The sequence below is a fragment of the Nothobranchius furzeri genome, chromosome 18 (genome assembly GCF_043380555.1).
Source record: "Nothobranchius furzeri strain GRZ-AD chromosome 18, NfurGRZ-RIMD1, whole genome shotgun sequence".
In the NCBI taxonomy this organism is placed as follows: domain Eukaryota; kingdom Metazoa; phylum Chordata; class Actinopteri; order Cyprinodontiformes; family Nothobranchiidae; genus Nothobranchius; species Nothobranchius furzeri.
Genome location: NC_091758.1, coordinates 18,492,075 through 18,519,518, shown reverse-complemented (window position 1 = coordinate 18,519,518; position 27,444 = coordinate 18,492,075). Strand labels below are relative to the sequence as shown.

The following is a 27,444-nucleotide window of genomic DNA, read 5'->3' as shown; positions in this document are numbered from 1 at the left end:
GGTGCCACCTTCTACCTCACCGCAACCTCCAGCTCTCTGAGTGGACCTGCATGTGTGTAAAGATACCACACACACACACACACACACATATATATACATATATATATATGTGTGAGGATGTTATTGTGGTCTGTATAATGATGTCACCCCGTCTTCTTTAGAAGCGTGTCCTCGCATGTGCAGCTGCTGGTCAAAGTGGACAGAAACGGAGATCGGTGCTACGACTGCAACCTGAGTGATTAATATGCATATTTCCTCACGTTTGCCGTAAGATTTATGTAATTAATCAGATTTTTATCTTACTTCCTCTAAATAAATTTTAGATTAGATATTCACTGAAAACGGACAGCTTGACATCTAATTTAAAAGCAAGTCAGGCAGGGTGGCTCGCTGGCTGATTCCTGGCAGAGTAACCTGGTGACCCCTGCAATAAAGTTTCTCGGTATGGTTTATGAAAACTGAATGAAAACTCAAACATCAAGACATTTTTATTTTAAGTTCAGGAAAACACTGGATACAATGTTCTTTCTAATTGGTGGCTGTGATTTAAAAAGCAGAATATTCATGTTTGCATCCACTAGGAAAACAAAATGAAAGAGATGAGCGGCACCATCAACAGCAGCAGACCACCAGTTGGACCGCTGGCACTGTTGCAGAAGTTGCCCTGGCAGCAACTTACGTCGACTCCAGTCATGTGAGCGGCTTGTGCAATCGCATCCCCAGAGCAAAACTGCTTGGACGTGCAGCCTTTTAAAATCTTAGTGACCCCTTCTGCAGTCCCTGTAACAATTATACCACATGTAAATAAGTGACTAACAAGTATGAAGGTGTGGAGAACAGAGGAAGAAGGACTCTTACTTGTAGCTTTGATGCAGTGGTCCTCACTCCCCTCACAGTTCAAAGATCCTGTGCAGTCAGTTCCTTTGCAGGTGAAACACTGTCTGCCATTAGAAACCAGGCTGGAATCTGAACAAGAGAAACATTTTTATTTGGCAGAATGAAAAAATTTCTTTTCTTTCCTTTTAGATGAGTTTTGCAAGAGTATCTTCATTTGGGTCTGGAGAAAGTTTTTTATTGTTTGCTCGCAGTTCTCCGCTCCTCCCGTCTGCTCCGGCAGGCCTGCGAACACCAAATTATGCCTCATGCTGCGGGCCTGAAGGTCCAAAACCGTCTCCTTCAGAGTCTTGTTGTCCAGGGTGATCCGTGTCATTCCCTCTTCCAGGGAAGAAACGGAAACATCACCTTTCACCGGGTACATTGCCTTGGAGCTAAAAGAGTGGACAGCAGAAGACCTCGTCCCATCGTGGCTAAATTTGAACATTTTAAGCAGAAGGATCTTGTTAAAAGTCACGGAAGAGAGCTCAAAGGGAAAGACTTCAGAGTAAATGACCAGTTCCCTATGGAAATCCTGGATCGGCGCCGAGTCCTCTTTCTGCTGCTCAGAAAGTTTGTCCAGGATGGGAAGAGAGCTGTCATCTTGGTGGATAAGCTTTACGTGGACAATAAGCTTTACAAGGAGCGAGGAGTGACAGACTGGCTGTATTAGCCCAACATCAGGTCAGACATTTACTATTCTTATCAGGATTCACTGGGTTTGATCACGTCGGGATTAAACGGCTGCTAAATCCGGCTGGTGAACGGCTGGTGTCCTGGTGCAGCCACAACAACCTGGTGCTAAACACCCAGAAGACAGCAGAGGTTGTTGTGGACTTCAGGAAACACACACACCCCATCGCCCCCTTAAACCTGTCTGACACTCCCATCACGATGGTGGACTCATGTCGCTTCCTGGGCACCACCATCACCCAGGACCTCAAATGGGAGCCCACCATCACCACCATCAGAAAAATGGCCCAGCAGAGGATGTACTTCCTGAGGCAGTTGATGAAATTCAACCTATCACTACAGTCGATGAGGCAATTCTACACCGCTATCATCGAGTCCATCCTCACCTCCTCCATCACCGTGTGGTACGCTGGAGCTACCACCAGGGACAAGAAGAGGCTGCAGCGTGTCGTGCGCTCTGCAGAGAAGGTCATTGGCTGCAAACTCCCCTCCATTCAAGATCTGTACACCTCTAGGACATTGAGGCGTGCAGGTCGGATAACAGCTGACTCGTCTCACCCTGGACACAGTCTCTTCGACTCGCTCCCATCTGGCAGAAGGCTCAGATCCATTCGGACCAGAACCTCTCGTCACAAAAACAGTTTCTTCCCCTCTGCAGTTGGACTTTTGAATGAAAATGCTAGGGCAGCCTACTCAAGTTTATTGGTCCCAGTCACGTGACCCGATGCTGTGCTTGAACCATTCAACAAATACTCAGATTACAGTTTTTTTGATTGCTAAAACTCAAAAGCAAAAATGAGGCACAATTTTCACAACCTCTACTTCTGTTCCCAATCGCTTGACTCAGTTTATCACTACTTAAGATTTCCTTATCATATTAGAACTCTGATTTTCCTCCTTTACACTCTGATGTCAATTTCACATTACCTTGCTGTCAAAACACAACACACAATTTTCAGGTTTACAAACACTTCTCACATAAATTCTCAAAGCTTCGATCAACAACACACAAATATTCAAATCTCTAAACTGTCGGGTCTGGCGAGCAATTTGCAATCAGGGACTGCAGCATAAAAGTAAGTTTCCACAAGGCTACCCAGGTGTATGAGTGGTTTCAGGACCACCCACGGTTTTCCATTTTATACCTTCCACCTTATTCCCCCTTCCTCAATCCCACTGGGGAGTTTTTCTCAGCCTGGAGGTGGAAGGTGTACGAAAGGAATCCACAGAGCCAGGTCCCACTGCTTCAAGCCATGGAGGAGGCTTGTAGAGATGTGGCCTTTGAGGCCTGTCAGGGCTTCATGAGGCACTCGAGGTGGTACTTCCAGAGCTGTTTGGACCAGGAGGACATCGCCTGTGATGTTGATGAGGCCCTCTGGCCAGACAGAGACCGGAGGCATGATGCCCATGATTATGCTTGAATGGGAGAGGGGGTGGAGGTTAACTGTAAAAATAAAATGTTTTGTCTCAGAATGTGTGTGATGTCTAATGTTTGTCTCAGAGAAAAGTGGACCCTGTCATACATTCAGTGTGTAATTCATTATGTTCCATTTAGACAATTGTGTTTTCAGTTTTCCTCTTCAGTGTTCTTTCCATGCTTGGTAGTGTTCACCCAAAGGCTACTTGTGTTTAAGCAATGAATGGTATGTGTGTGTCATGTGAAAATGTGGCTGTGTTTACAAATGAAAACACGTGTTCCATTTTGGGAACATGTTAAGATGCGTGATGGCAGGGTTTTGTTGCAAAGGGAGGCCACGGTTTAGGAATTTGTGTGTTATGTTTGGGGTTTTGTGTGTGCAGTTTTGAAAGAAACGTACAGTTTTGAAAAACGTGTTTTAGCAATTGAAAAAAACTGTAACTTTAGAGCAGAGTGGCCTATCTGCTTCTAGCACCATAATATTGTGTCAGATGCAGCAACTGAATGGTTACAGCTGATGGATGCAGGACTCTGAGCTCTGTTTAATATTGATGATGGATCCAGATCCAGAGATTATCTGAGTTGAAAGAGTAAAATAAACAAAAGATCAAGATATGGAGAGAAAAGAGTAAGTCAGGGAGTGCGGGTATGGACCCTATTTCCGCATTCCTGTGGCAACCTGCCCCCCAATTTCATCTGCACCTTAAACACTTCCACCAACGACATTCCACACAAACACACACTTAACGCCTTGAGAGTGAACACATCCAACGGCATTTGGCAGGGGGATTTCTCAGTCTCATCCCAAGTGCTGGTGCCCACTTCCATTTTTAAACTGCACTTAGACACCGAGGGCTGTGGGTGCAAGTGGGGTGGTGTGGTGGCATCAGCTGGCATAGGCCAGATGATGCCCGCACTGCCCGCTCACCACAGCCATGGAATACACCTCATCAACACACACTAACACTGTACTGGAGCAGGCGGAGGGAGACTAGGGGTCGTAGCACACCTCTGTTGTTGCTAGGCTTCCTGGGGCTGGAGGCTATGAGGGAGATCTGGCCGTCTGGTTGGGGTCTGGGGTGGTGGGATGTGCTCGGCATTGGGCGGGGGAGCCTGCTCATCAGCACCCCAGCAGAAAGGGTCAAACTCTGGTAACCGGTGATGGTTGTACCCCATGTGCAGCAGTACCGGGACCAGAGTGAATAGGGTGTGTATGGGGAGCATGAGTGGGTGTCCAGCGTGCATTTTTGTAAGTCTTTGGTTGTATGTGTATGTGTGAGCATGAGGAAGGGAGTGTGTGACTGTGTTTGTGTATGACTGTATATGTCAGGTGGGGCCTTTGACTCCTCCCCTCTCCTGGGACTTCTTTTGATGATATAGATCTTTGTCTCCCCTCTCCCTGCCACACCTGGTGTGGAGTGCGGTGCCTTGGTCTGCCTGGGTCGATGCTCCCGGGTCAGGGGGTTTAATATTTTTGGCATCTTTCAGACCAATCCCGGTGGCTGCCTGGTGGGGTCTGGGTCCCTGGGCTCTGCTGGGTCCCCGGCGGAGGTGGTCGCCCCTGGGTCCCGGGTCATTGGATCCCGGGTTCGGCCGGCTAGTGGGTGGGAGGCTGCTGGTGGGACTGTGGGCTTGCCGCCGATATCTCCCGGGACTCTGCCGACTGCTGGTTGTGGCCCCCCGGGGCGATCCTCTGCGCCACTCGAGGGGGGCGGGGGCTTTTCTGGTCGCAGTCTCCCTGGAGTTCCTGTGCTCTGGGGCAACTCCTGGATCTCTGGGACTTGGAGCTCCCTCCGTCTCCTACACATCTTTGGGGGGCAGATCTGTGGCCCCTCACACTCTCTATTGGACGCTCCTATGGATAAACCTTATATAAACAAGCCCATGTACACACACAGGTGCTCACATAAGTATGGACTTGGGCACGTTCAGCACATGTGTTAAGGCTATGGTGGGCACTTAATGCACTGTGATTTATTATCATGTGATTGTTCAGTTAAACAATGTTGATTATATATTTCTTCATCAAGTTGACGCAGTGATAGCTTGATCTTGTGGTATTGTTGTTGTGTCCCTTTTTTTTCTCTCTTTCTGCAGGTCTAGAAGCAGATTCTTGTTCATTATTGTTTATTTTGTGTTAACGTTAGCTTGTGGATATTGTGTGTGTGAATGTTTCTGTATCTGTGATTACTTTTCTTGTTGGTAAATTAGCTTTTGTGTGCATTTTTATGCATTTTCACATAAAATCTCTTTTTATTTTTACCTGAAAGCACATTGGGTTGGTTTAAGCTTACGTTGTGCTTTACTAATGGAGTGTGACTTGACTTGGTTTGTTTGGACACCTTGTTATCATTTCTGCTGCAGATTCTCTGCTGAGAGATCACTCGCAAGAGGGCCTCTTCATTGGCGTCTTAATGCAGGCTCTAGAACAGGGGTGTCAAAGATGCGGCCCGCGGGCCGGATCCGGCCCGCAAGCGGGTTAAATCCGGCCCGCGAGATGGTTGTGTAAACTTTATTTTCATACTTTACAATGTAGAGTGAAAATAAACGTATCATTGTGAGCAAGTTTTCTCTGTAATGAGTATAAATAAAACAAAGATGCGCTCAAGGCTCACACAAGAACTCGAATCACATCCTGAAGTTGGCCGCCACTCAGGATGTGACTTCTGATATTGATGTTCTGGTGAAAGCTAAAAGTAAAATGAGTCAAATATACTTTAAGTGCTGCATGAAACTGATCTTGCCATGTGATCTGTAAGCTCTTTGAATCACTAAGGAATGTTTTTTTTATTTGTTGAATTTTTTTTTTTTTTTTCAAATTTTCAAGTACACTTCAGGTGTTGTACTTGTACTACACTGTCCTCAGGCTCCAGCCTTGTTTTATATTGATTGTATTAAAACAAAGAAAACAATCAGATTTTTGTATTTTATTTACTGGTCCGGCCCACTTGGGACTAGATTTCCCTCAATGTGGCCCCTGAGCTAAAATGAGTTTGACACCCCTGGTCTAGAACATCACCGTGTGTTATCGTCACCATGAACAACCCCTGACAGGTGCTGACCAGGTGTATACCAAGTCCCCTGCAGAAAACCCACTGACTCATTCATCTTGCCAGCAGCATGTCGGAGACATGGGTGAAAAAAATGTGTTACTCAGACGTCCCAACCTCGGGGAGAAAAACGCTCTTCAGCCTTTGAAGCTGCTCAGATCTTACCAATTGGGCCTTTTTGTCAAACTTAAACAGTTCTTGTTCCAGATTGTTGTGGAAGATGTAAGAATCTTCATCACACACCAATAAAACAAGCGGACACTTTTCATCCTCCTCGCAATAATACACCCAGTGTAAGAGGTGATTTTTGCTGCTTCCACTTGCTTTTAGAGAAGATGTTTTCTTTCAAAAGGGAAATTGGGTTTCCTGATTCCTAAAATGATGAACAAAAAGCACAACTTTTATACTATGCACTCAAAACTTCTATTATGGTAAGTTTTATCATTCTTCGAGCCAACACTTGTAGTTTTGGTCTCTGATGGTCACACATGGCTGCAAAAGATAGGCTGTGTCTCAATTCAGGGTCTGCATCCTACGTCGGCCGGATTCGTCGGCCGGTTACGTCACAGCGCCGCGACTCGGCCTGTCCCAATTCGAAGACTCCTTCAAATGCGGTCGACGAATGCGGCCTTCTTTTCGCCTGAATGAAGGATGGGTCGGGTGTATCCTTCAATAGGTAGCATTTCCCAAGATGCCTTGCTAGCCGGCCAGCAGAAAAACTTAAAAACAATGGCGGACAGTGAAGCGGGAGCTGTCGGAGAGGATTGCGCATATAAATGTCAGTATAAACTTGAAAACTGTTAGGTTAAGGACTTTTTGTGATACATGAACGTTATTTTAGTTAGAAATGTTACAGTAAAAGTGCTTGTATTGCGGTCTCGGCTCGTATGTTCGGCCGCTCGGTGTCGCTCTTCTCCCGCTACGTTTTCCCCCTGATTTTAATAGAAGTTTGTATTTTAGGAACAAAAGAGAAAACCAGGGAATTTATTAAGCTTAGGGCGGAGATGGACCACATGATCACCGGAGCAAAGTATTCGGCGGCTGTGGCATGGAGGTACAATAACATCTCATATTTTAAAAACTCGTTTGAGTTTATTTTTTTCTGCGAAAACATGAAAGGAATAACCCGTTGTCCTCTTTTCTCTTCCTGTTTTTTTTCTTACATGTTTGTTAAGACTATTCTGGAGAAAATGGGCATCCAGGGGAAGGTGCCAGCGATGACCAGCTTCTGGAGCGGATCTGGGAGGACATGAGGCTGCAGAGGGAGGCAGAGCAGCAGAGGGCACAGGAGAGAAGGAAGAACTTTGACAGCTTTTTACTTTGCTAGAAAAAAATGGTTAATAAAGATTAAACATGTACATATAAAAGAAATATCTAAATAAAATCAGTTCTGCATTAAACTCTTGAATTTTATTTTTGTTTACAAATGAGTATTGTTTACTAGAGGGTATCCGCTGGGTCTTGAAAAGTCTTAAAAGGTGATAAATCGGTTTTGGTCAAATGAAGACCCTTAGAAAGTATTAAAAACTATTATCACATCTTTGCTCAGGCTCAGCTTGTCTAAAGTATTTTCTCTGAATTAGCTCTCCAACAGTCAAGGAAATGATTAACCCCCAGAGACCAACGGTTGTAATATTACAACATCAGATTTAAGTCTACAAAAATAAACCTTCCCCATTTTTTTTCTTTTTAAAACCACATTTACATTGCTAATAGGTCCTATTGTTCCGTTCTGCGACACTATTGGCTGTTAAAATGTGTAAATGGGCCCGTTTATCTGGCCTCCTAGAACAACATGTGAAAGGTTAAAAAAAGATTTTGCAATTGTTTTCTAAATTTGGGTCCCTGGGGGTTAAAAAGCTAAATAAAACGTCGAGCTCCATCGTTTAAAGTTCCTTCTCCCTTCTGCCCAGCGGTTCCACGGTTGCTAGGCGACGGAACGTTCGCGGAGGGAGTTCATGAAGGCTAGGCCTGTCCAAATTCACAGCCGTTAACATCCGGTCTACCCAGCCCACGTCGGCCGGGTGGGCTGGGTCCTTCGAAGGATGCAGACCCTGAATTGAGACACAGCCATAGTTTAGTAACCATTGGAAAGTATTTTGTTGTATCAAGGATGTGGAAGGAGGGAGGTGCATGACCTTTTCAGAGGTATTTTGTTAAGAGTCATTACAAAATGGAAAGCTGTTTCTACTTGTTCAACTGAACGTCTGACCTATTGGACCCAGCTTGAAGGCAAACGAGCTCACCCCGGCATTTCACTGGATGCGTAAGCAGAGCGTCTCGTAATAGACGCGTCTTACCTGCGAGCCCCCTTTCCGTTTCCGTTTCAGTCGAGAAATGGCTGCAAAGCGTTCCATGCAGCTGGTCCCACAAGGTCTCTGAATTACTTGGGACCTCCAACACCTTGCATGAGTCTGGTTCTTCAGACAATAAAGGAGAGACCAAAAAGGTCCTGTTCTATTTACCTCGGCTATGGAGGTTTATAAGGAAATGCCGTTTTTGTTTTTGCTAGTTACGCAACTTTGATTGAAGTTTCAAGGTGTTATAATTTTTTTGTGGTTGGCTTCCTGTCTGGCCCGCTGAGCTTAACACTTTCTGGAAGCGTCCGGAGCGCTCTCTTCCTGGCTGCCTTAGTAGCTAGCTGCTTCCATGGGGCTTTACCACCGGACGAATTTCTGCGTAATGTGTAAAAAATAGACTCAAAGTGTAGTAAATTTCCCCAATGTGGGATCAAAAAAATCTATTTTATTCAATTCTAGAATTAGCAGAGGGAATATCCCAGAAACGTAGAGATGCTTCTTTTCTTTAAATCTTTGTTTCGAGTCTAATTTTCATGTCCAAAGCGCGGCCCCTTGGCCGTCAGTGAAAGCGCTCCCGCCCACTATAACGGCAGCTAATTGATGCTTACATGAAAGGCCTGGTCGGACTGAAGTGTTTTTCTTTAAAGAAAAGAAATGAAGGAAAAAGAAAGAAAAAAGAAAGAAAGAAAAAAAGAGAAAAAAATAAATAATAATACTGATGATGGATCCGGATCCAGAGATTCTCTGAGTTGAAAGAGTAAAATAAACAAAAGATCAAGACAAGAAGAGAAAATAGCAAATTTAGTGCAATGAAAATGAAAACTGAGGAAGAAAAGAAAATGGCAAACAGCCTCAACTCTAACTCTGATTTACACCCACAGATCAATACTAATCAGATGGGTGCAAACAGCATAACTCAGGTGATGAAATGTAACATCACTAAACCAAATGTCAGGACACAGTGTGAGTGAAACCAGAGAAAACACAGATGAAATATCCAGGTACAGAGCGCCCCCTGCAGGTAATTAAACACCAATTAAAACTCTCTGTGGGTTTTTGTGCAACTCTTGAATCCACCTGCATCACTCCACTGTCTTCAGGCTGCAGGTTCTTCACTGTCAGAGATCCAGTCTGAGCGTCCTTCTTCTCTGCTGGAAATTTGTCCTGACTGAAACCAGTTTCATACTGGTGAGGAGGACTTGGAGTAGTGAAAACTATTTGTTTCATGGTCTTCCCAGGCAGCTGCTGGTACCAGTACATCTGCCAGTATTCAGTCCCCTTTCTGTGACTGCAGTTGATAGTTGCAGACTGACTCTGGTTCATCCAGAGCAGAGGAGTCTGAGTGACATCACTCCCATCACTTAGACCTGAAGGGTTCAGAAACACATCATGATGCAGACATTTGGTCGGTCTCTGTTTAAGCAGCAGAAAACAACAGCATGAAGTCTTGAGTATGAGACGAAAGCTAAAGGGACAGCTTGTCAGCAGGATGAAAAAGATCAAGTACCTCCAACACACAGCAGAGCTGCAGAGAGTTTGATCAAAACAGCTGTGATCGTCATTGTGTTGTGAGAAGACTGAAGTCAGAGACCACAGTCACTGTCAGGGTGAGTGATGGCAGGTGTGACATCACAGCAGAGACATGAGGAGGTGGATGTGGGAGGGTCACATGACTGGGAGACAGCGTGTGGTTGGACTTGAGGTCTTCCTGCAGTTCAGGTGAATCCTGCCACCACTAAAGGAGCGGTGGTGAGCATGCCCGGATTAACGCAAAGGCAAAGTAGGCACGTGCCTAGGGCCCGATTGGCTGGATGGGGCCCAGACAGAGGGACAAAATAAAAAAATAAATAAATCAAAAATAAAATGTACAAATGTCCTGTGATAGAATTTGTAGAGAGGACTCGTCCTCTCTACAATCTATTTCAATATTTATTAACTAAAAAGAGTGACAATGTTTATCTTAACCATAGACTGTTACATTAGCTACATCACATTAACGCCAGCCTATCACAGTAGCCTATAACTTGGGCGCCACCCAACTAAGGACGTCAGAGAAGGAAGCGGTCAGAGTGGAGCGGGATCATCGAGCGGGACACGATTAAGCTAGTAGCAGGTGTTTTAGGTTAACTTTCGCAATGCTTTCAGGTGCAGCAAAACGTAAAAAGAAAAAAAGAGAAGAGGAACAAAAGAAGAAACAGCGGGGGGCTTTAAAGAAGTTTCTGTCGGGCTGCTCGGGCAGCCGTCCGACAGCTGTGAACCCTCTGGAGTCAGCAGAGCCAGAGGCCGGGCCGGAGGAGACATGGCCCGAAGACGAGGTGGAAGATGCGGCGGGAAATGCGACGGAAGACGTTGTTGCGCTATCAACATCAACGCAGTCGCAGAAAGAACTGGAAGGACAGCAGCCAGCCAGAAGTGAGCCCAACATACAGCAGGAGCCTCCAGACCCTGACAAAATGTGAGCAAGGTCTGACACTGAAGAGCCTTTCCAGCACAAGATGGTCTGCAAGAGCTGATGCAACAAAAGCTCTGAGATTTGGCTACAAAGCTATACAGGATGCTTTGAATGAAATCAAAGTTGACCATGGAACCCCCAGAGCTGCTCAATATGAGGCAAGTCAATTAATAACAGTGATGGAAACCCTTGAAACTGCAGTTATGACAGTGCTGTGGGATGAACTGCTGAGAAGAATCAATGTAACCAGCAAAGCATTGCAACAGGTACACATTGATGTATGTACTGTTCCTATTCTGTACAGTTCACTCATAGAATACATAGGACAGGCCAGAAATGATTTTGATGTCTATGAAGCAGAGGCCAAGACTCTCACAGCGACAGAGGGATACAAAGCAGATAGCCAAAGGAGACAAGTAAAGAAAGTTATGTTTGATGAGTCTGCAGGTCCAGAGGTGCGGCGCTCCGGCCGTGAAGCGTTCTTGATTGACACCCATTATGTCATCTGTGACTGCTTGTCACAAGAATTGAAAAAACGCAAAGATGCATACAAAAATGTGGAGGAGAAATTTGGTTTCCTTACTAAAAGGAAATCAATGAACATTGAACAAATCCGTGCAGCCACAGAAAAGTTGAAGAAAATATACCCCCAGGATCTTGAGGAGGACTTTACAGCAGAGTTTTGTCAGTTCATGTCAATGGTAAAAGATGAAGAATCAGTCATGGCCATGTACAAGAAATTTCTAGAGCTAGGCTTGAGGGATGCTTTTCCTAATGTGGACATTTGCCTTCGCATGTATCTGACATTACCGATTGCAAACTGTTCAGGAGAAAGATCATTTTCTGTGTTGAAACGAGTAAAAACACATCGGAGAGCAACAGTCACAGGAAAAAAACTGAATGCCTTTGCTCTGTTAGCAATTGAAAATGGATTCACAACTGCACTGGATTTTCAAGACATCATCGAGGACTTTACCACATCAAAACTAAGGAGAAAGCATCTGTAAATGTAAGTTTTTTTTTTGAATAAGTAAAGTGAATATGAAAATCAAATGTAAGATGCATACAGTATAAATTAAATGTATAATATTGGGCTATACGTTCTACTATAATTAAATGAAATATGAGAAACAAACCAAGTTTATTCATATCTGAAACAGCTGTCTTTTGTATACATTTTATTATTTCAGCACAAGATTGTGATTATGCCGTCGAGACATATTTCTGCTGTTCATATGTTGCAGTAAATCACAGCTGTGGAGAATGGAGAGAAGACAAGTGGAGAATGGAGACTTAAGAGGAGCAGAGGAGGAGACTGGAGAGTAGAGGAGCAGAGAAGACAGGAGGAGACAGGAGAGTAGAGGAGCAGAGAAGATGACAGGAGGAGACTGGAGAGTAGAGGAGCAGAGAAGATGACAGGAGGAGGCTGGAGAAAAGAGGAGCAGAGAAGAAGACAGGAGGAGACTGGAGAGTAGAGGAGCAGAGAAGAAGACAGGAGGAGACTGGAGAGTAGAGGAGCAGAGAAGAAGACAGGAGGAGACTGGAGAGTAGAGGAGCAGAGAAGAAGACAGGAGGAGACTGGAGAGTAGAGGAGCAGAGAAGATGACAGGAGGAGACTGGAGAGTAGAGGAGCAGAGAAGAAGACAGGAGGAGACTGGAGAGTAGAGGAGCAGAGAAGATGACAGGAGGAGACTGGAGAGAAGAGGAGCAGAGAAGAAGACAGGAGGAGACTGGAGAGTAGAGGAGCAGAGAAGAAGACAGGAGGAGACTGGAGAGTAGAGGAGCAGAGAAGATGACAGGAGGAGACTGGAGAGTAGAGGAGCAGAGAAGAAGACCGGAGGACACTGGAGAGTAGAGGAGCAGAGAAGGAGACAGGATGAGACAGGAGAGTAGAGGAGCAGAGAAGAAGACAGGAGGAGACTGGAGAGAAGAGGAGCAGAGAAGATGACAGGAGGAGACTGGAGAAAAGAGGAGCAGAGAAGAAGACAGGAGGAGACTGGAGAGAAGAGGAGCAGAGAAGATGACAGGAGGAGACTGGAGAAAAGAGGAGCAGAGAAGAAGACAGGAGGAGACTGGAGAGTAGAGGAGCAGAGAAGAAGACAGGAGGAGACTGGAGAGTAGAGGAGCAGAGAAGAAGACAGGAGGAGACTGGAGAGTAGAGGAGCAGAGAAGATGACAGGAGGAGACTGGAGAGTAGAGGAGCAGAGAAGAAGACCGGAGGACACTGGAGAGTAGAGGAGCAGAGAAGGAGACAGGATGAGACAGGAGAGTAGAGGAGCAGAGAAGAAGACCGGAGGAGGCTGGAGAAAAGAGGAGCAGAGAAGAAGACAGGAGGAGACTGGAGAGTAGAGGAGCAGAGAAGAAGACAGGAGGAGACTGGAGAGTAGAGGAGCAGAGAAGATGACAGGAGGAAACTGGAGAGTAGAGGAGCAGAGAAGATGACAGGAGGAGACTGGAGAGTAGAGGAGCAGAGAAGATGACAGGAGGAGACTGGAGAGTAGAGGAGCAGAGATGATGACAGGAGGAGACTGGAGAGTAGAGGAGCAGAGATGATGACAGGAGGAGACTGGAGAGTAGAGGAGCAGAGAAGATGACAGGAAGAGGCTGGAGAAAAGAGGAGCAGAGAAGAAGACAGGAGGAGACTGGAGAGTAGAGGAGCAGAGAAGAAGACAGGAGGAGACTGGAGAGTAGAGGAGCAGAGAAGATGACAGGAGGAGACTGGAGAGTAGAGGAGCAGAGAAGATGACAGGAGGAGACTGGAGAGTAGAGGAGCAGAGAAGATGACAGGAGGAGACTGGAGAGTAGAGGAGCAGAGATGATGACAGGAGGAGACTGGAGAGTAGAGGAGCAGAGATGATGACAGGAGGAGACTGGAGAGTAGAGGAGCAGAGATGATGACAGGAGGAGACTGGAGAGTAGAGGAGCAGAGAAGATGACAGGAAGAGGCTGGAGAAAAGAGGAGCAGAGAAGAAGACAGGAGGAGACTGGAGAGTAGAGGAGCAGAGAAGAAGACAGGAGGAGACTGGAGAGTAGAGGAGCAGAGAAGAAGACTGGAGGACACTGGAGAGTAGAGGAGCAGAGAAGAAGACTGGAGGACACTGGAGAGTAGAGGAGCAGAGAAGAAGACAGGAGGAGACTGGAGAGAAGAGGAGCAGAGAAGAAGACTGGAGGACACTAGAGTAGAGGAGCAGAGAAGAAGACAGGAGGAGACTGGACAGAAGAGCGGTCAGTAATGTGAGAAAAGTGAATCTCTTTCTATTGTGTTGCTGTTGTTAGCATAAATACTAACCTATTCTTGTGTACAATAAACTCATATGTTGCAGTAAATCACAGCTGTGGAGAATGGAGAGAAGACAAGTGGAGAATGGAGACTTAAGAGGAGCAGAGAAGATGACAGGAGGACACTGGAGAAAAGAGGAGCAGAGAAGAAGACAGGATGAGACAGGAGAGTAGAGGAGCAGAGAAGAAGACAGGAGGGGGAAACTGGGCAGAAGTGGTGAGAGTATGAGAGTAGATACTATTTTGTAAATACAAGTGCTGGCCAGTAAATTAGAATATCATCAAAAGGTTGAAAATATTTCAGTAATTCCATTCAAAACGTGAAACTTGTACATTATATTCATGCAATGCACACAGACCAATGTATTTCCAATGTTCATTACATTTAAATTTGATATTCATAAGTGACAACTAATGAAAACTCCAAATTTGGTATCTCAAAAAATTAGAATATTCTGAAAAGGCTGAATATAGAAGACACCTGCTGCCACTCTAATCAGCTGATTTACTCAAAACACCTGCAAAGGCCTTTAAAAGGTCCCTCAGTCTTGTTTTGAAGGCACCACAATCATGGGGAAGACTTCTGACTTAACAGCTGTCCAAAAGACAATCATTGACACCTTGCACAAGGAGGGCAAGACACAAAAGGTGATTGCTAAAGAAGCTGGCTGTTCGCAGAGCTCTGTGTCCAAGCACATTAACAGACAGGCGAAGGGACGGAAAAAATGTGGTAGAAAAAAGTGTACAAGCTCTAGGGATAACCGCACCCTGCAGAGAATTGTGACGACAAACCCATTCAAAAATGTGGGGGAGATCCACAAAGAGTGGACTGCAGCTGGAGTCAGCGCTTCAAGAACCACCACGAGGAGACTCATGAAAGACATGGGATTCAGGTGTCGCATTCCGTGTGTCAAGCCACTCTTGAACAAGAAACAGCGCAAGAAGCGTCTCGCCTGGGCCAAGGACAAAAAGGACTGGACTGATGCTGAGTGGTCCAAAGTTATGTTTTCTGATGAAAGCAAGTTCTGCATTTCCTTTGGAAATCAAGGACCCAGAGTCTGGAGGAAGAGCGGAGAAGCACAGAATCCACGTTGCATGAGGTCCAGTGTAAAGTTTCCACCGTCAGTGATGGTGTGGGGTGCCATGTCATCTGCCGGTGTTGGCCCACTCTGTTTCCTGAGGTCCAGGGTCAATGCAGCCGTCTACCAGGAAGTTTTAGAGCACTTCATGCTTCCTGCTGCTGACCAACTTTATGGGGATGCAGACTTCACCTTTCAACAGGACTTGGCACCTGCACACAGTGCCAAAACCACCAGCACCTGGTTCAAGGACCATGGTATCCCTGTCCTTGATTGGCCAGCAAACTCGCCTGACCTTAACCCCATAGAAAATCTATGGGGTATTGTGAAGCGGAGGATGCAATACGCTAGACCCAACAATGCAGAGGAGCTGAAGACGACTATCAGAGCAACCTGGGCTCTCATAACACCTGAGCAGTGCCACAGACTGATCGAGTCCATGCCACGCCGCATTACTGCAGTTATTGAGGCAAAAGGAGCCCCGACTAAGTATTGAGTGCTATACATGCACATTCTTTTCATGTTCATTCTTTTCAGTTGGCCAACATTAGAGAAACAAACATTTTTTCATTGGCCTTTAGAATATTCTAATTTTCTGAGATACCAGATTTGATGTTTTCATTGGTTGTCACCTATAAATATCAAAATTAAACGTAATAAACATCGGAAATACATTGGTCTGTGTGCATTGCATGAATATAATGTACAAGTTTCACGTTTTGAATGGAATTACTGAAATATTTTCAACCTTTTGATGATATTCTAATTTACTGGCCAGCACTTGTATGTGTTCTGTCATGGGTGTTTTGTGTCATGGGGGTGTGGCTATGGCAATTAAAGGATATTATTTGCACACTGCAATTGACTAATTAATTAAAAACAAAGTAGTTGTAGTATTTTGCTGTTTAGTAGCAGTAATATGCAGTTACTAGCTGTCCACTGCATTTTTTGTTTTCTTGAGAACCTCCTTGAAATGACCAGGACCCCCCATTGTCCCCCAATAAAAATTGACAGCTAGCTACTGGTTAAATGTAAACAGAGCAAATAAGATAAATATATTTGCTCTGATTACATAGTTTAATGACACCTAGTGGTTATTTACTGGTACTACTGCCTTAACATTGACACTCCCAATAGATAAGATGAGGATAATTTATTATCATTTAATACAGCTGTGTAATGAGATATAAATTATTAATAACAAAAAAAGTCTGATAGAATGTTTAACATACAACACATGACTTATTCTGGCATACAAACAACCAATTTGTAACCAAAAACTAGGCTATGTAAAATGTGAATGAACTTTTATTAGTAACTTTGGTAAGTTTCAGATTTCAGTTCATTAAATAACATCGACTGGGGGGGGGGGGGGGGGGGGGGGGGGGCAAAAAATGCAGCCTGCCTAGTGTAGTTCATTTATTTAATCCGGCTCTGGTGGTGAGACTCCTGTTGAAGGAGAGCAACTTAGATTTTAATAGTTTAAACAATTTACGACCGGTATCTAACTTACCATTTCTTAGCAAAACTCTAGAGAAGCTTGTTTTAATCCAACTTAATGATTTTATTGACTCATGCAATGTCCTAGAGAAATTTCTGTCTGATTTTAGGGTGAATCACAGCACTGAGACGGCCCTGCTGAAGATCTGAAATGATTTTAGAGTAAATTATGATGCTCGAAGGGTGAGTGTTGGTTCTAATGGATCTAAGCGCTGCCTTCGATCCAGTAGACCACACTATTCTTTTAACTCGTTTAAAACAGATCGGCCTCTCTTGTCATGTTCCTGAGCCGAGGTGAGCACTCTCCTCATTAACCTTCTCTGAGGTAATCATCCACAGGTGAGGAGCAAAGGGTGCTGCAGGTGTGCCAGATCTCCAATCTGGAGGTCAGGTATAAAAGGAGGATGGAGACACCACACTGCGCCGGATGATTGCACCTGTTAGGTAGCCCAGCCTCTCGACTTCGTTTTGCTTGTTAAGAAATTTGACATTGGATTACTGGCTCCGAACCTTGGACTGTTTTGCTGGATTATGCCTTTGGATTTTCCCTCTGCTCAGGACACAACTCTTCACACTTCTCTCGCCGCTTGAACCTCAGATTTCCAGAACCACGTCCCATCCTCCTCTACGCCTGCCTGTTTATCTCCGCTGCCTCACCCGCCTCAGCCCGCTGAATTCCACCTGCGCTCACCTTGGCTACCCTCTCTCCCACACGCCGTGGACTACTGAATGGACTAACGCCAACGGCACACCTTCACTGGACTTACCAGTGCACTTTTTGTTCCAGCTTAGGAAATAAAGAACTTTTCTTTTTACCCACCTATTGACGTCGTGTTGATTCTGCATGTCTTGGGTTAAACTCCTCCCGCGAGTCATGACAGAATCATCCGGCCAGAACGTTAACCCAGCGGAATCAGCACTCGCCGATCTGGCTAACAGGATGTCCCAGCAGGAGCAGACTCTTCCTGTGCTCATGGAACAACTGACGGTCGCCAACCAGCGTTACCAGCATTTGGAGGCTATGATCCAACAGCTTCACGAGCGAATTCCAGCTCCTGCTCCAGCGCCATCCCCGGGCTCTGTTCCAGTTGCCACTTCCGCTTCAGGCCCGGAACCTTTGTCACGAGTAGTGATTCCACCCGGACCAGAGGCTATCGGACTTCCGGAGGTCACCCACTTCCGTTCAGTTCCACCGCTGCCATGTCCTACGTTCTCGGGTGAGTTCGAGGATTGCTATGGATTCTTACTACAGTGCCGCCTGGCGTTCGAACGTTCCCCAAATGCTTTTATGACGGACTCTGCTAGAATTTCGTTCATTGTTGGACTTTTGAGGGGAAAGGCTCTTAGGTGGGCAGAAGCAAAGAGCAGAAATGCTGAATTTTTGTCTGGTCCCTATGCGGATTTTTTGGAGGATTTTAAACAGACTTTCTGCAGCTCAGAGACCACAACTGACATTAGAAGGAAGATTTTGCATCTATCACAGGGAAGGAGAACGGTGGCGGAGCTATCATTGGAGTTCAGGACTTTGGCAGCCATGACAACATGGAATGATGATGCCTTAAAGGCAGCTTTTATTGAGGCCCTGAGTGATAGGATAAAGAACCAGCTGGCTCTGTGTCCAGAACCAGCCACTCTGGATGGATTAATCTCTCTGTCCATCTCTATTGATAAGAGATATCGCGAGCTTCATAAAACGTCAGCGATGGAGTTTCCACCGCATCCTACACCTCGCCACCCAACCGCCAGACCTTCGTCCGCGGAGTCATCGGAGGAGCCCATGCAGTTGGGAAGAGCCCATTTAACCCCGGAGGAACGGCAGCAGCGTATCAGCAAGGGCCTTTGTCTGTACTGTGGACTTCCTGGACATTTTGTTCAGACATGCCCGGCGTTGCTAAAAGGTCGAGCCCACCAGTAGAACTGGGAGTCCTGGTGGGGGGTACCTCTGAAAGTAAAACCTCCCGGTTCCTCATCGAATGTACTGTGACTTGGAGAAATCAACGCCACCCTACCACTGCTTTAATAGACTCGGGTTGCGAGCAGTCTCTTCTGGATTCCCAATTTGTTTGTGAATGGGGTATCCCCACTGAACTACTTTCCGAACCAGTGTCGGTTACCTCTCTGGACGGCAGAGTACTGTCTACCATCACCCACAGGACCGTGCCGCTCCAGCTCCAAGTTTCAGGTAACCACACAGAGACACTCTCACTATTTGTTTTCCCATCCCCGCAGAACCCGGTGGTGCTTGGACATTCGTGGCTCAAGATACACAACCCGCTTCTGGACTGGCGAGCCAACAGATTAGAATCCTGGAGTCCGGAGTGTCTTCTCACATGCCTCAAGTCAGCACCCACCGTGGCTAAGGACTCCGGCTCGGCGCCTACTGAGCCCCTCGATCTTTCCCAGGTACCCTCTGTTTATCACGACCTTGAACAGGTCTTCAGCAGGGACCGAGCTGCCACGCTACCTCCTCATCGCCCATTTGATTGTAGCATAGAATTGCTACCCGGAGCTCCGTTGCCATCCAGTCGTCTTTACAGCCTCTCAAAGCCGGAACGAGACAGTATGCAGACCTACATAACTGAGGCTTTGGCAAACGGGACCATTAGACCATCAACTTCACCCCTGGGGGCGGGATTCTTTTTTGTCACCAAGAAGGACGGGTCTCTCCGCCCATGCATTGACTATCGGGGTCTGAATCAGATAACTGTCAAAGACAAGTACCCCTTACCCCTACTGTCTTCCACTTTCGAGCCGGTCCAGGACGCCACCATCTTCACTCGGTTGGATCTCCGTAACGCCTATCACTTGGTTAGGATCCGCCAAGGGGATGAGTGGAAGACGGCTTTCAAAACACCCTTGGGGCACTTTGAATACCTGGTGATGCCTTTTGGTCTCACCAATGCTCCAGCGGTGTTCCAGAGACTGGTGAACTCTGTTCTGGGTGATTATTTGAATGACTTTGTTACGGTTTATCTGGATGACATTTTGATTTTTTCCAGGTCCATCTCCCAGCACCAGAGACATGTTCGAGCTGTTTTACAACGGCTCTTGGAGAACAGACTGTTTGTGAAAGCAGAAAAATGTGAATTTCATGTGCCGGTTGTGAAGTTTTTAGGTTTTGTGTTGGAGAGCGGGCGATTGAAGGCAGACCCAGACAAGGTGCAAGCTGTGACGGAGTGGCCTACTCCTACCACCAGAAAACAGCTGCAGCGATTTCTGGGCTTTGCTAATTTCTATAGACGGTTCATTAGAAACTATAGTCAAACCGCGGCTCCACTAACTTCTCTCACCTCTACTTCTAAGCCTTTTGTGTGGTCTCCAGAGGCAGAGGCAGCCTTCCGGGCACTCAAGAAGAGGTTCTCTGAGGCCCCGGTACTCTGCAGGCCTGACACTGCGCAGCAGTTCACCTTGGAGGTGGATGCCTCGGACACTGGGGTGGGTGTGGTCCTCTCACAGGTGTCTCCTGCTGATCACAAGCTCCATCCCTGTGCCTTTTTCTCCCGGCGTTTAACACCTACTGAGAGCAGGTATGATGTGGGAGACCGGGAATTACTGGCCATTAAACTGGCCCTGGAGGAGTGGAGGCACTGGTTGGAGGGGGCTGAACATCCGTTTGTGATTTGGACAGATCACAAGAACCTGATATACCTCAAGGAGGCTAAGAGACTTAACCCTCGACAATACCGTTGGTCCTTGTTTTTCTCTCGTTTTAATTTTGTGTTGTCTTATCGCCCAGGATCTAAGAACACTAAGCCCGACGCTCTCTCCCGCCAGTATGCCTCAGAGGATGAGTCCGCGCCTGAAACCATTCTGCCTCCGTCCTGCATTGTGGCAGGGGTCACCTGGGCAATAAGGGACCAGGTCCTGGAGGCTCTCAAGGCCGATCCCGGCCCAGGTAACGGACCATCCAATAAACTGTTTGTCCCTCAGACTCTGCGAGGAAGAGTCATCCATTGGGCTCACTCTGGGAAGTTCTCCATACACCCTGGGGTGGTAAGGACCTTGGCACTAATCAAGCGTTCTTTCTGGTGGCCCGCCATCTATAAGGACGTTAAGGAGTACGTGTCAGCTTGCCATGTTTGTGCCCAACAGAAAGGTACCAATCGACCACCAGCTGGATTATTGTGTTCTCTGCCTGTTCCGTCTCGCCCGTGGTCACACATCGCAATAGACTTTGTTTGTGGATTACCTGCCTCCCACGGTTTTACTACTGTTTTGACTATTGTAGACAGGTTCTCTAAGGCCTGTCACCTGGTCCCTTTAAAGACTCTTCCTTCCTCAGTCGTGACCGCCCAGCTCCTGGTCAAGCATGTGTTTCGGCTCCATGGCATACCGACTGAGATCCTCTCGGATCGCGGCCCCCAGTTCGTGTCCAAGGTTTGGAAGGAGTTCGCCACTGTCCTGGGGGCCCGGGTGGCTTTAACCTCGGGATACCACCCCCAAACCAACGGCCAGTGCGAGCGCATGAATAAGGAGCTGGGCGCCATGCTGCGTTGTGTTTGTGCCACAAACCCCTCTGCCTGGAGTGACCATCTCGCTTGGGTGGAGTACGCCCACAATAGCCACATCTCCACTGCCACAGGTCAGTCTCCGTTTGAGGTCTCGGTTGGATATCAACCCTCCTTGTTCCCGCTCCAAACAGGTCCCACAACTTCCACGCCCCAGTTTCTTCGCCGGGCCCGCCGTGTGTGGTCGGCCACAAAGTCTGCCCTCCTGCGCACCGCTGAGAAGAATCAACGGCTGGCAGACCGACATCGTCGCCCAGCGCCGACTTACTCCCCGGGGCAGATGGTCTGGTTGTCCTCCAAGGACATACCCCTCAAGGCGACATCTAGGAAGTTCGCTCCGAGGTACCTTGGTCCGTTCAAGGTGGTGGCAGTTCCGAGCCCGATGACCGTTCGTCTGGACCTTCCGCAATCGCTGAAGGTCCACCCAGTGTTCCATGTGTCTCTGGTCAAGCCCGTGGTTTCCAGCCCTCTGTGTCCGGTGCCTGCTCCGCCTCCGCCTGCCCGGCTCTACAAGGGGGGGCTTGTTTATAGGGTCCGGCGGATCCTCGACTCACGCCCCCGGGGACGAGGGGTGCAGTACTTGGTGGACTGGGAAGGTTATGGCCCTGAGGAGCGGTCCTGGATTCCCCGGTCCTACATTGAAGACCCCTCCCTCATCACCGACTTTGAGGCTTCCCGGTCCACTGCGAGGACGCCGAGGGGCGTCCGTTGAGGGGGGGGGGTGGTGTCATGTTCCTGAGCCGAGGTGAGCACTCTCCTCATTAACCTTCTCTGAGGTAATCATCCACAGGTGAGGAGCAAAGGGTGCTGCAGGTGTGCCAGATCTCCAATCTGGAGGTCAGGTATAAAAGGAGGATGGAGACACCACACTGCGCCGGATGATTGCACCTGTTAGGTAGCCCAGCCTCTCGACTTCGTTTTGCTTGTTAAGAAATTTGACATTGGATTACTGGCTCCGAACCTTGGACTGTTTTGCTGGATTATGCCTTTGGATTTTCCCTGAACTCTGTTTGTTTGCTCTGCTCAGGACACAACTCTTCACACTTCTCTCGCCGCTTGAACCTCAGATTTCCAGAACCACGTCCCATCCTCCTCTACGCCTGCCTGTTTATCTCCGCTGCCTCACCCGCCTCAGCCCGCTGAATTCCACCTGCGCTCACCTTGGCTACCCTCTCTCCCACACGCCGTGGACTACTGAATGGACTAACGCCAACAGCACACCTTCACTGGACTTACCAGTGCACTTTTTGTTCCAGCTTAGGAAATAAAGAACTTTTCTTTTTACCCACCTATTGACGTCGTGTTGATTCTGCATGTCTTGGGTTAAACTCCTCCCGCGAGTCATGACACTCTGGTGCTGTTCACAGGTGGTTCACATCCGACCTCACAGACATGGTGAATTTAGATACCTGATCCTCAAGAGTCCATGGGATTACCTGTGGTGTGCCCCAGGGTTCAATTTTAGGCCCACTGCTTTTTAACCTTTATACGCTCCCTCTTGGCAGTGTCATCAGGAGACACAGGGTGAATTACCACAGTTAAGCTGATGCTACACTTGTACACCTTCATGTCTCCTGATGACACACAGCCAATGGACACACTTTTTACCTGCATTTCAGACATTGAATCATGGATGGCAGAAAACTTTCTCCAGCTCAACCGGGACAAAACTGAAGTTTTAGTCATCGGACCTGAGGCCCAGCGTCTTTTAATCTTTTCTTAAGAAACCTGGGCGTGATTTTCGACTCTGAGCTGACTTTTTTCCCACACATAAAAATCATCACTAAAATAGGTTTTTATCATCTGAAGAACATCGCCAGAGTCTGCCCCATTCTCTCTCGGGCCAATACGGAGATGCTGATGCATGCTTTTATCACCAGTAGGATAGACTATTGTAATGCCCTGCTTTCTGGTCTTCCCAAAAAGAGAATTTCAGTCTTACAACTTTTACAAAACTCAGCAGCACATGTCCTGATGAAGACCAGGAGGCGGGAGCACATCTCTCCGGTTTTAGAATCGCTGCATTGGCTCCCCATGTGTTTCAGGATCAATTTTAAGGTTCTCTCAATGGTCTTGGGCCTTCTTATCTTTCGGAACTGCTTTTACCTTACAAACCCTCGCTGCCTCTGTGCTCCTCTGGCAGCCGTCTCCTTGGGTTCATGGACCCATGGCGAGGCGTCCTTCTAATTTTATGGCCCTCGTCTCTGGAACAGGCTGCCAGAGGACCTCAGGGTCGTAGAGAATGTTTATGTTTATAAGAGCTGGCTCAAGACCCACCTATTTAGGTTAGCTTTGATCTGATACCTGTTTTTAGCTGTATTTCCTGTTTTATTAATTAACTTATTTATTTTATTATTTTCATTTTAGTGGTATTAAACGTTTATGTTTTAGTGTTTTACTATCTCTTTAATCAGTTTTTATTAGCTATTATTATTATTATTATTATTAAAAATACTTTATATATTTATTTATTTATTTTAGTCATTGTACTTATTGCAATCATACCATTGTTTCCTCTGTGGGACCCTCTGCCTCGGGGGTGGTGGTTGACTGTGGCAGCCCGGGTGATCCTAGGGTGTGCTTATGCGGTGGCGGGGGTTTCTGCCCCCTCTCCCTGAGCGCCCTGGGTTGGTGCCTTGGCTGCTGCCGTCGATCAACTACTGCCGAGGCAGATGGCTCACCTGATGGCGTGTCATTCATTACCTAGCCCATCTGAACTCTGCCAAGTGTTTACTTATGCTGTTTTTGGGTTTGTGTGTGTGTGTGTGTGTGCGCGCGCGCGTGTGTGCGTGCGTGTGTGTGTATGTGTGTGTGTGTGTGTGTGTGTGTGTGTGTGTGGAGAGTTTTTAAAGAGCTGACCATGTTGGAGGGAGGGATGGGAGTATTACGTCATAGATCTGAAAGGGTGAGGGGGCTGTGGGAACGGTACTCCCAGCTGTGGGCTGAGGGGGGGCTAATAGAGAGTTGAGACAAAGATCTAGGGGTAACAAAGAGACCAAAGGATGTAATAAAAGACAAACATCGGATGTGTCATGAAACAAACACAAAAAGGTTTATAAATCCTATCTTGACGTAAGGTGGTCTGCTGAAAGGGTCTAAGGGTCATAAAAGGTCATAAAGCAATAAAACTGTCTAAAGTTTGACAGAAGGTGATGGTTTTTTTTTTCAGTTCTCTGAAATGATTAAAAATGTCTTCTGTCCTGTTGTTGACACACAGGTTGTGTTGGTGGAGGCGATGTGGAGCAGATCCCCATGCTGTGGGAACATCATGGTCAGGGTGCAACAATAGAGTGCAGCCACACCAAGGATGGTACCTATTACCAGATGTATTGGTACCAGCAGCTGCCTGGGAAGACCATGAAACAAATAGTTTTCACTACTCCAAGTCCTCCTCACCAGTATGAAACTGGTTTCAGTCAGGACAAATTTCCAGCAGAGAAGAAGGACGCTCAGACTGGATCTCTGACAGTGAAGAACCTGCAGCCTGAAGACAGTGGAGTGTATTTCTGTGCTGTGAGTCAACACAGTGATGCAGGTGGATTCAAGAGCTGCACAAAAAACTCAGAGTTTTAATTAGTGTTTAATTACCTGCAGGGGGCGCTCTGTACTTGGATATTTCATCTGTGTTTTCTCTCTGGTTTCACTCACACTGTTCCCTGACATTTGGTTTAGTGATAGTTACATTTTATTGTATGTCGTTAGAGACATATAAGGAACCACCTTTTGTCAAGGTTTTTGACAGGTCTATTGTTCCTTGACTTTCATGCCCCCCCCCCCCCCCCAACCCACCATAAATCAAACGTGACAGGTCTATTGTTTCATGACCTTTATGCCCTTTCCCCCCAACCACCTTACTCAAACTTGACAGGTGTATTGTTTGTAGTCCCCTTTTGTGATGTGATCTGACCCTATCTGTCAAGGAATGAATGGATGACTGTTGTGTAATGACGCATGAAGTTAGGATTGATAACTCTTTTGTGTTAGCCCCACAGTTCCCACAACCCCTCTTAGACATTTTCTATAAAACTGCTCATTTCCACTTTCTTTATAATATTAGCATTTGCAATTTTGTTATTAAGTAAGGAATGACAAGAAATAAGAATAACATAACTATCAATAAATAAATGTCAAAGAGTAACTAAAAAAAACTTATGTAACCATGAAAGGTTAAACTGTGTTGTGTGTCTGTCTTCATGTTTTCATAGTGGCTGAGCGGAGAGCTGACCAGGAACAGCGGTGGTGGCAAATCCCAGTTGGGTCTGTGATGGAGTGATGCACGCCTGGAGTGGTTGCCATCTCATCCACAGTGAGCACACACTCTCTTTCCATCTCTGTCACCTTCAAACTGAGCATGTTAAAAACCTCTCCTAACACACCTGGTTCCAGTTTAATGGGCTGCATTTGTCTTTGCAGGGTTCTAACATCAGGCAGAGGGATGCTCGTGTCCTGAAGAAACCTGCAGCCTGTTGAACCCACTGAAAAACAGAGTTGCACGGCGTTTTTGATTGTCTGTTTTCTCCATTTAATGCCTCTTGAGTTTTTCATGCCAGTTCCTTCCACTGCTCTTTAGTAAAAATATGACCAATTTTTTTTCCGTGTTGAAAACTTTCTTTCGCTTGGCTGAATTAATGTTTGTCTGTGTTTTAAGTGCCCCTTCCAATCTTCTAATGTGTTCTTTTAGACTTTCTATTTCCTCCCTTAGGTTTTCCAGCTGGGTTCCCTGGTTGCATAGCCTGTTCCTTTCCCCTCCTGGCCCTGACGCCGGCTCCTCATGGCTTCCTGGGATGTCCCTCTCTCCTGATACCATCTCATGTCCCCCCTAACTTTCCCTCATCTCATTTGCCTCACTGCTGCAGCTGCTTTCCTCATTCTCTGAAATTATAATGGCACTGTTAGAATAGAAAAGATTTTTAATAAAATAAATACAAATGAAAGATTCGTACCACAGTTTACTTGAGTGCAATATGTGTGGTCACTGGTCAGTGGATCAACATGCAGGGGTTCTGCTGTACTTCTCACTGCGGGATCCTTCCTCCTCCTTGGTTCAGGGCGATGAACCAAGGAGGTTATTTGCACATATGTAATGACTAAACCTAATGTTGGTAAAAATGCTTTATTAAAAATGCTATTATGCATGTTGTACAAGTTTGCAATTCATTTTTTCACAATTAACACACACTTTTTTAATTTCTTGTGTTTGACCATACAGTTTTATTGAAATTTTCTTTTTTAATTAGTTGCTATTAGTCAGGCTATAGAAGCCTGATAAACTGGGCTATTGATGCATGTACTGTCTTCACATAAAAATATAAAGTAATGATTGTAAAATGCATTCTACTGAACATAATAGATCATCATTCAAAGCATAAACAGCTACAAATTTTCTTCAAGGTAAGCTGGAGCAGAATTCTAGCTTTCAATAAACCACTTTAAAATGGATATTACAACTCGAGTTTAGGGCTTCTTGTAGGACTTAAAGTTCTTAAATATGCTTATATTAGAGCAGTGTGTTGCATTACTACATCAAATTTATTGCTGTAATATATATTATAGTAATGTATGTGGTCTAAATGTATTATACAATGTGTTAGGACTATCGTATTCCTGTAATGTAGAACAGTCACGGGTGTCTGTCTTCCTACAAATGCTCAAGAAAAAAATAGGCTACATTGTGAAGGAATTAAGACATAATATATAATATTATTCAATAAATACCAAAAATCGCCAGGGGAAATGTGATTATATTCCATTTTTGTGATTTGTCCCACCATATTCCGTTCAAATTGATGTATGGCACTGGGATGTTTGGAACTATTGAGAGCTCCATGAACTACTGATGTGTCGGTCGCGAACGAACCGGCTCTAAGAGCCGGCTTTATCAAGTGAACGACGGGAGCCGGCTCGTCATTGGGTGCCATCACATACACCCCCTTGCTTTGGTGAAAGCCACAGGCGATTGGTCAACATGTGTAACTGCGTGTCCAAACTGTCCACACACAGAGCAGTAGGGCCGGGGAAGAGGGACGGTCAGACTCAGACACACAGCAGAGCACATGCGGGTGGAGGGAGACAAGAGGGAAAGAGGAGGAGGAAAAAGGCGAGCGAGAGAGGAGTGCGACGAAGACGGTGAGAAAATGAGCAACAGCAGTCGGAAAGTTGAAATTTCTTAAAGTGTTCAGTTAATAAATCCATTGAAATTATACTTATTTGATATACAAGTGCTGGCCAGTAAATTAGAATATCATCAAAAGGTTGAAAATATTTCAGTAATTCCATTCAAAACGTGAAACTTG

At 46.2% G+C, this 27,444-nt stretch overlaps 1 protein-coding gene, 1 long non-coding RNA gene and 1 gene segment (V, D, J or C); 2 read left to right on the top strand and 1 right to left on the bottom strand.

Annotated features, from left to right (window-relative positions):
- Nucleotides 1–470: 470 nt before the first annotated feature.
- On the bottom strand, nucleotides 471–9,895 carry LOC107373166 (uncharacterized). Its single transcript, XM_070547239.1, has 5 exons — nucleotides 9,841–9,895; nucleotides 9,411–9,700; nucleotides 8,334–8,490; nucleotides 859–966; nucleotides 471–780 (listed from the first exon to the last, which is right to left on the bottom strand). Exons 1-5 carry the CDS (start codon nucleotides 9,893–9,895, stop codon nucleotides 578–580), a joined length of 813 nt encoding a protein of 270 aa, XP_070403340.1. The 3' UTR covers nucleotides 471–577.
- Nucleotides 5,678–7,266, top strand: LOC129163674 (uncharacterized). The gene is made up of 3 exons (XR_008563465.2): nucleotides 5,678–6,811; nucleotides 6,994–7,087; nucleotides 7,209–7,266. It is a non-coding gene; the product is annotated as an uncharacterized lncRNA (long non-coding RNA).
- Nucleotides 9,896–24,011: 14,116 nt separating the features above from the next.
- On the top strand, nucleotides 24,012–26,348 carry LOC129163611 (immunoglobulin lambda variable 2-18-like). The segment is given in 4 exon segments: nucleotides 24,012–24,114; nucleotides 24,369–24,686; nucleotides 25,357–25,457; nucleotides 25,565–26,348. Coding segments are annotated over 3 exon segments (489 nt in total).
- The last annotated feature ends 1,096 nt before the right edge of the window (nucleotides 26,349–27,444 follow it).

Bases quoted from the DNA above. Each gene is read 5' to 3' on its own strand.
- LOC107373166 (XM_070547239.1), bottom strand. From the start codon at position 9,895: ATGACGATCACAGCTGTTTTGATCAAACTCTCTGCAGCTCTGCTGTGT. The intron at 967-8,333 runs GTAAGACGCGTC...TCTCTTGTTCAG, and splicing joins AACGGAAAGGGGGCTCGCAG to ATTCCAGCCTGGTTTCTAAT. The intron at 781-858 runs GTAAGAGTCCTT...TAATTGTTACAG, and splicing joins CCACTGCATCAAAGCTACAA to GGACTGCAGAAGGGGTCACT.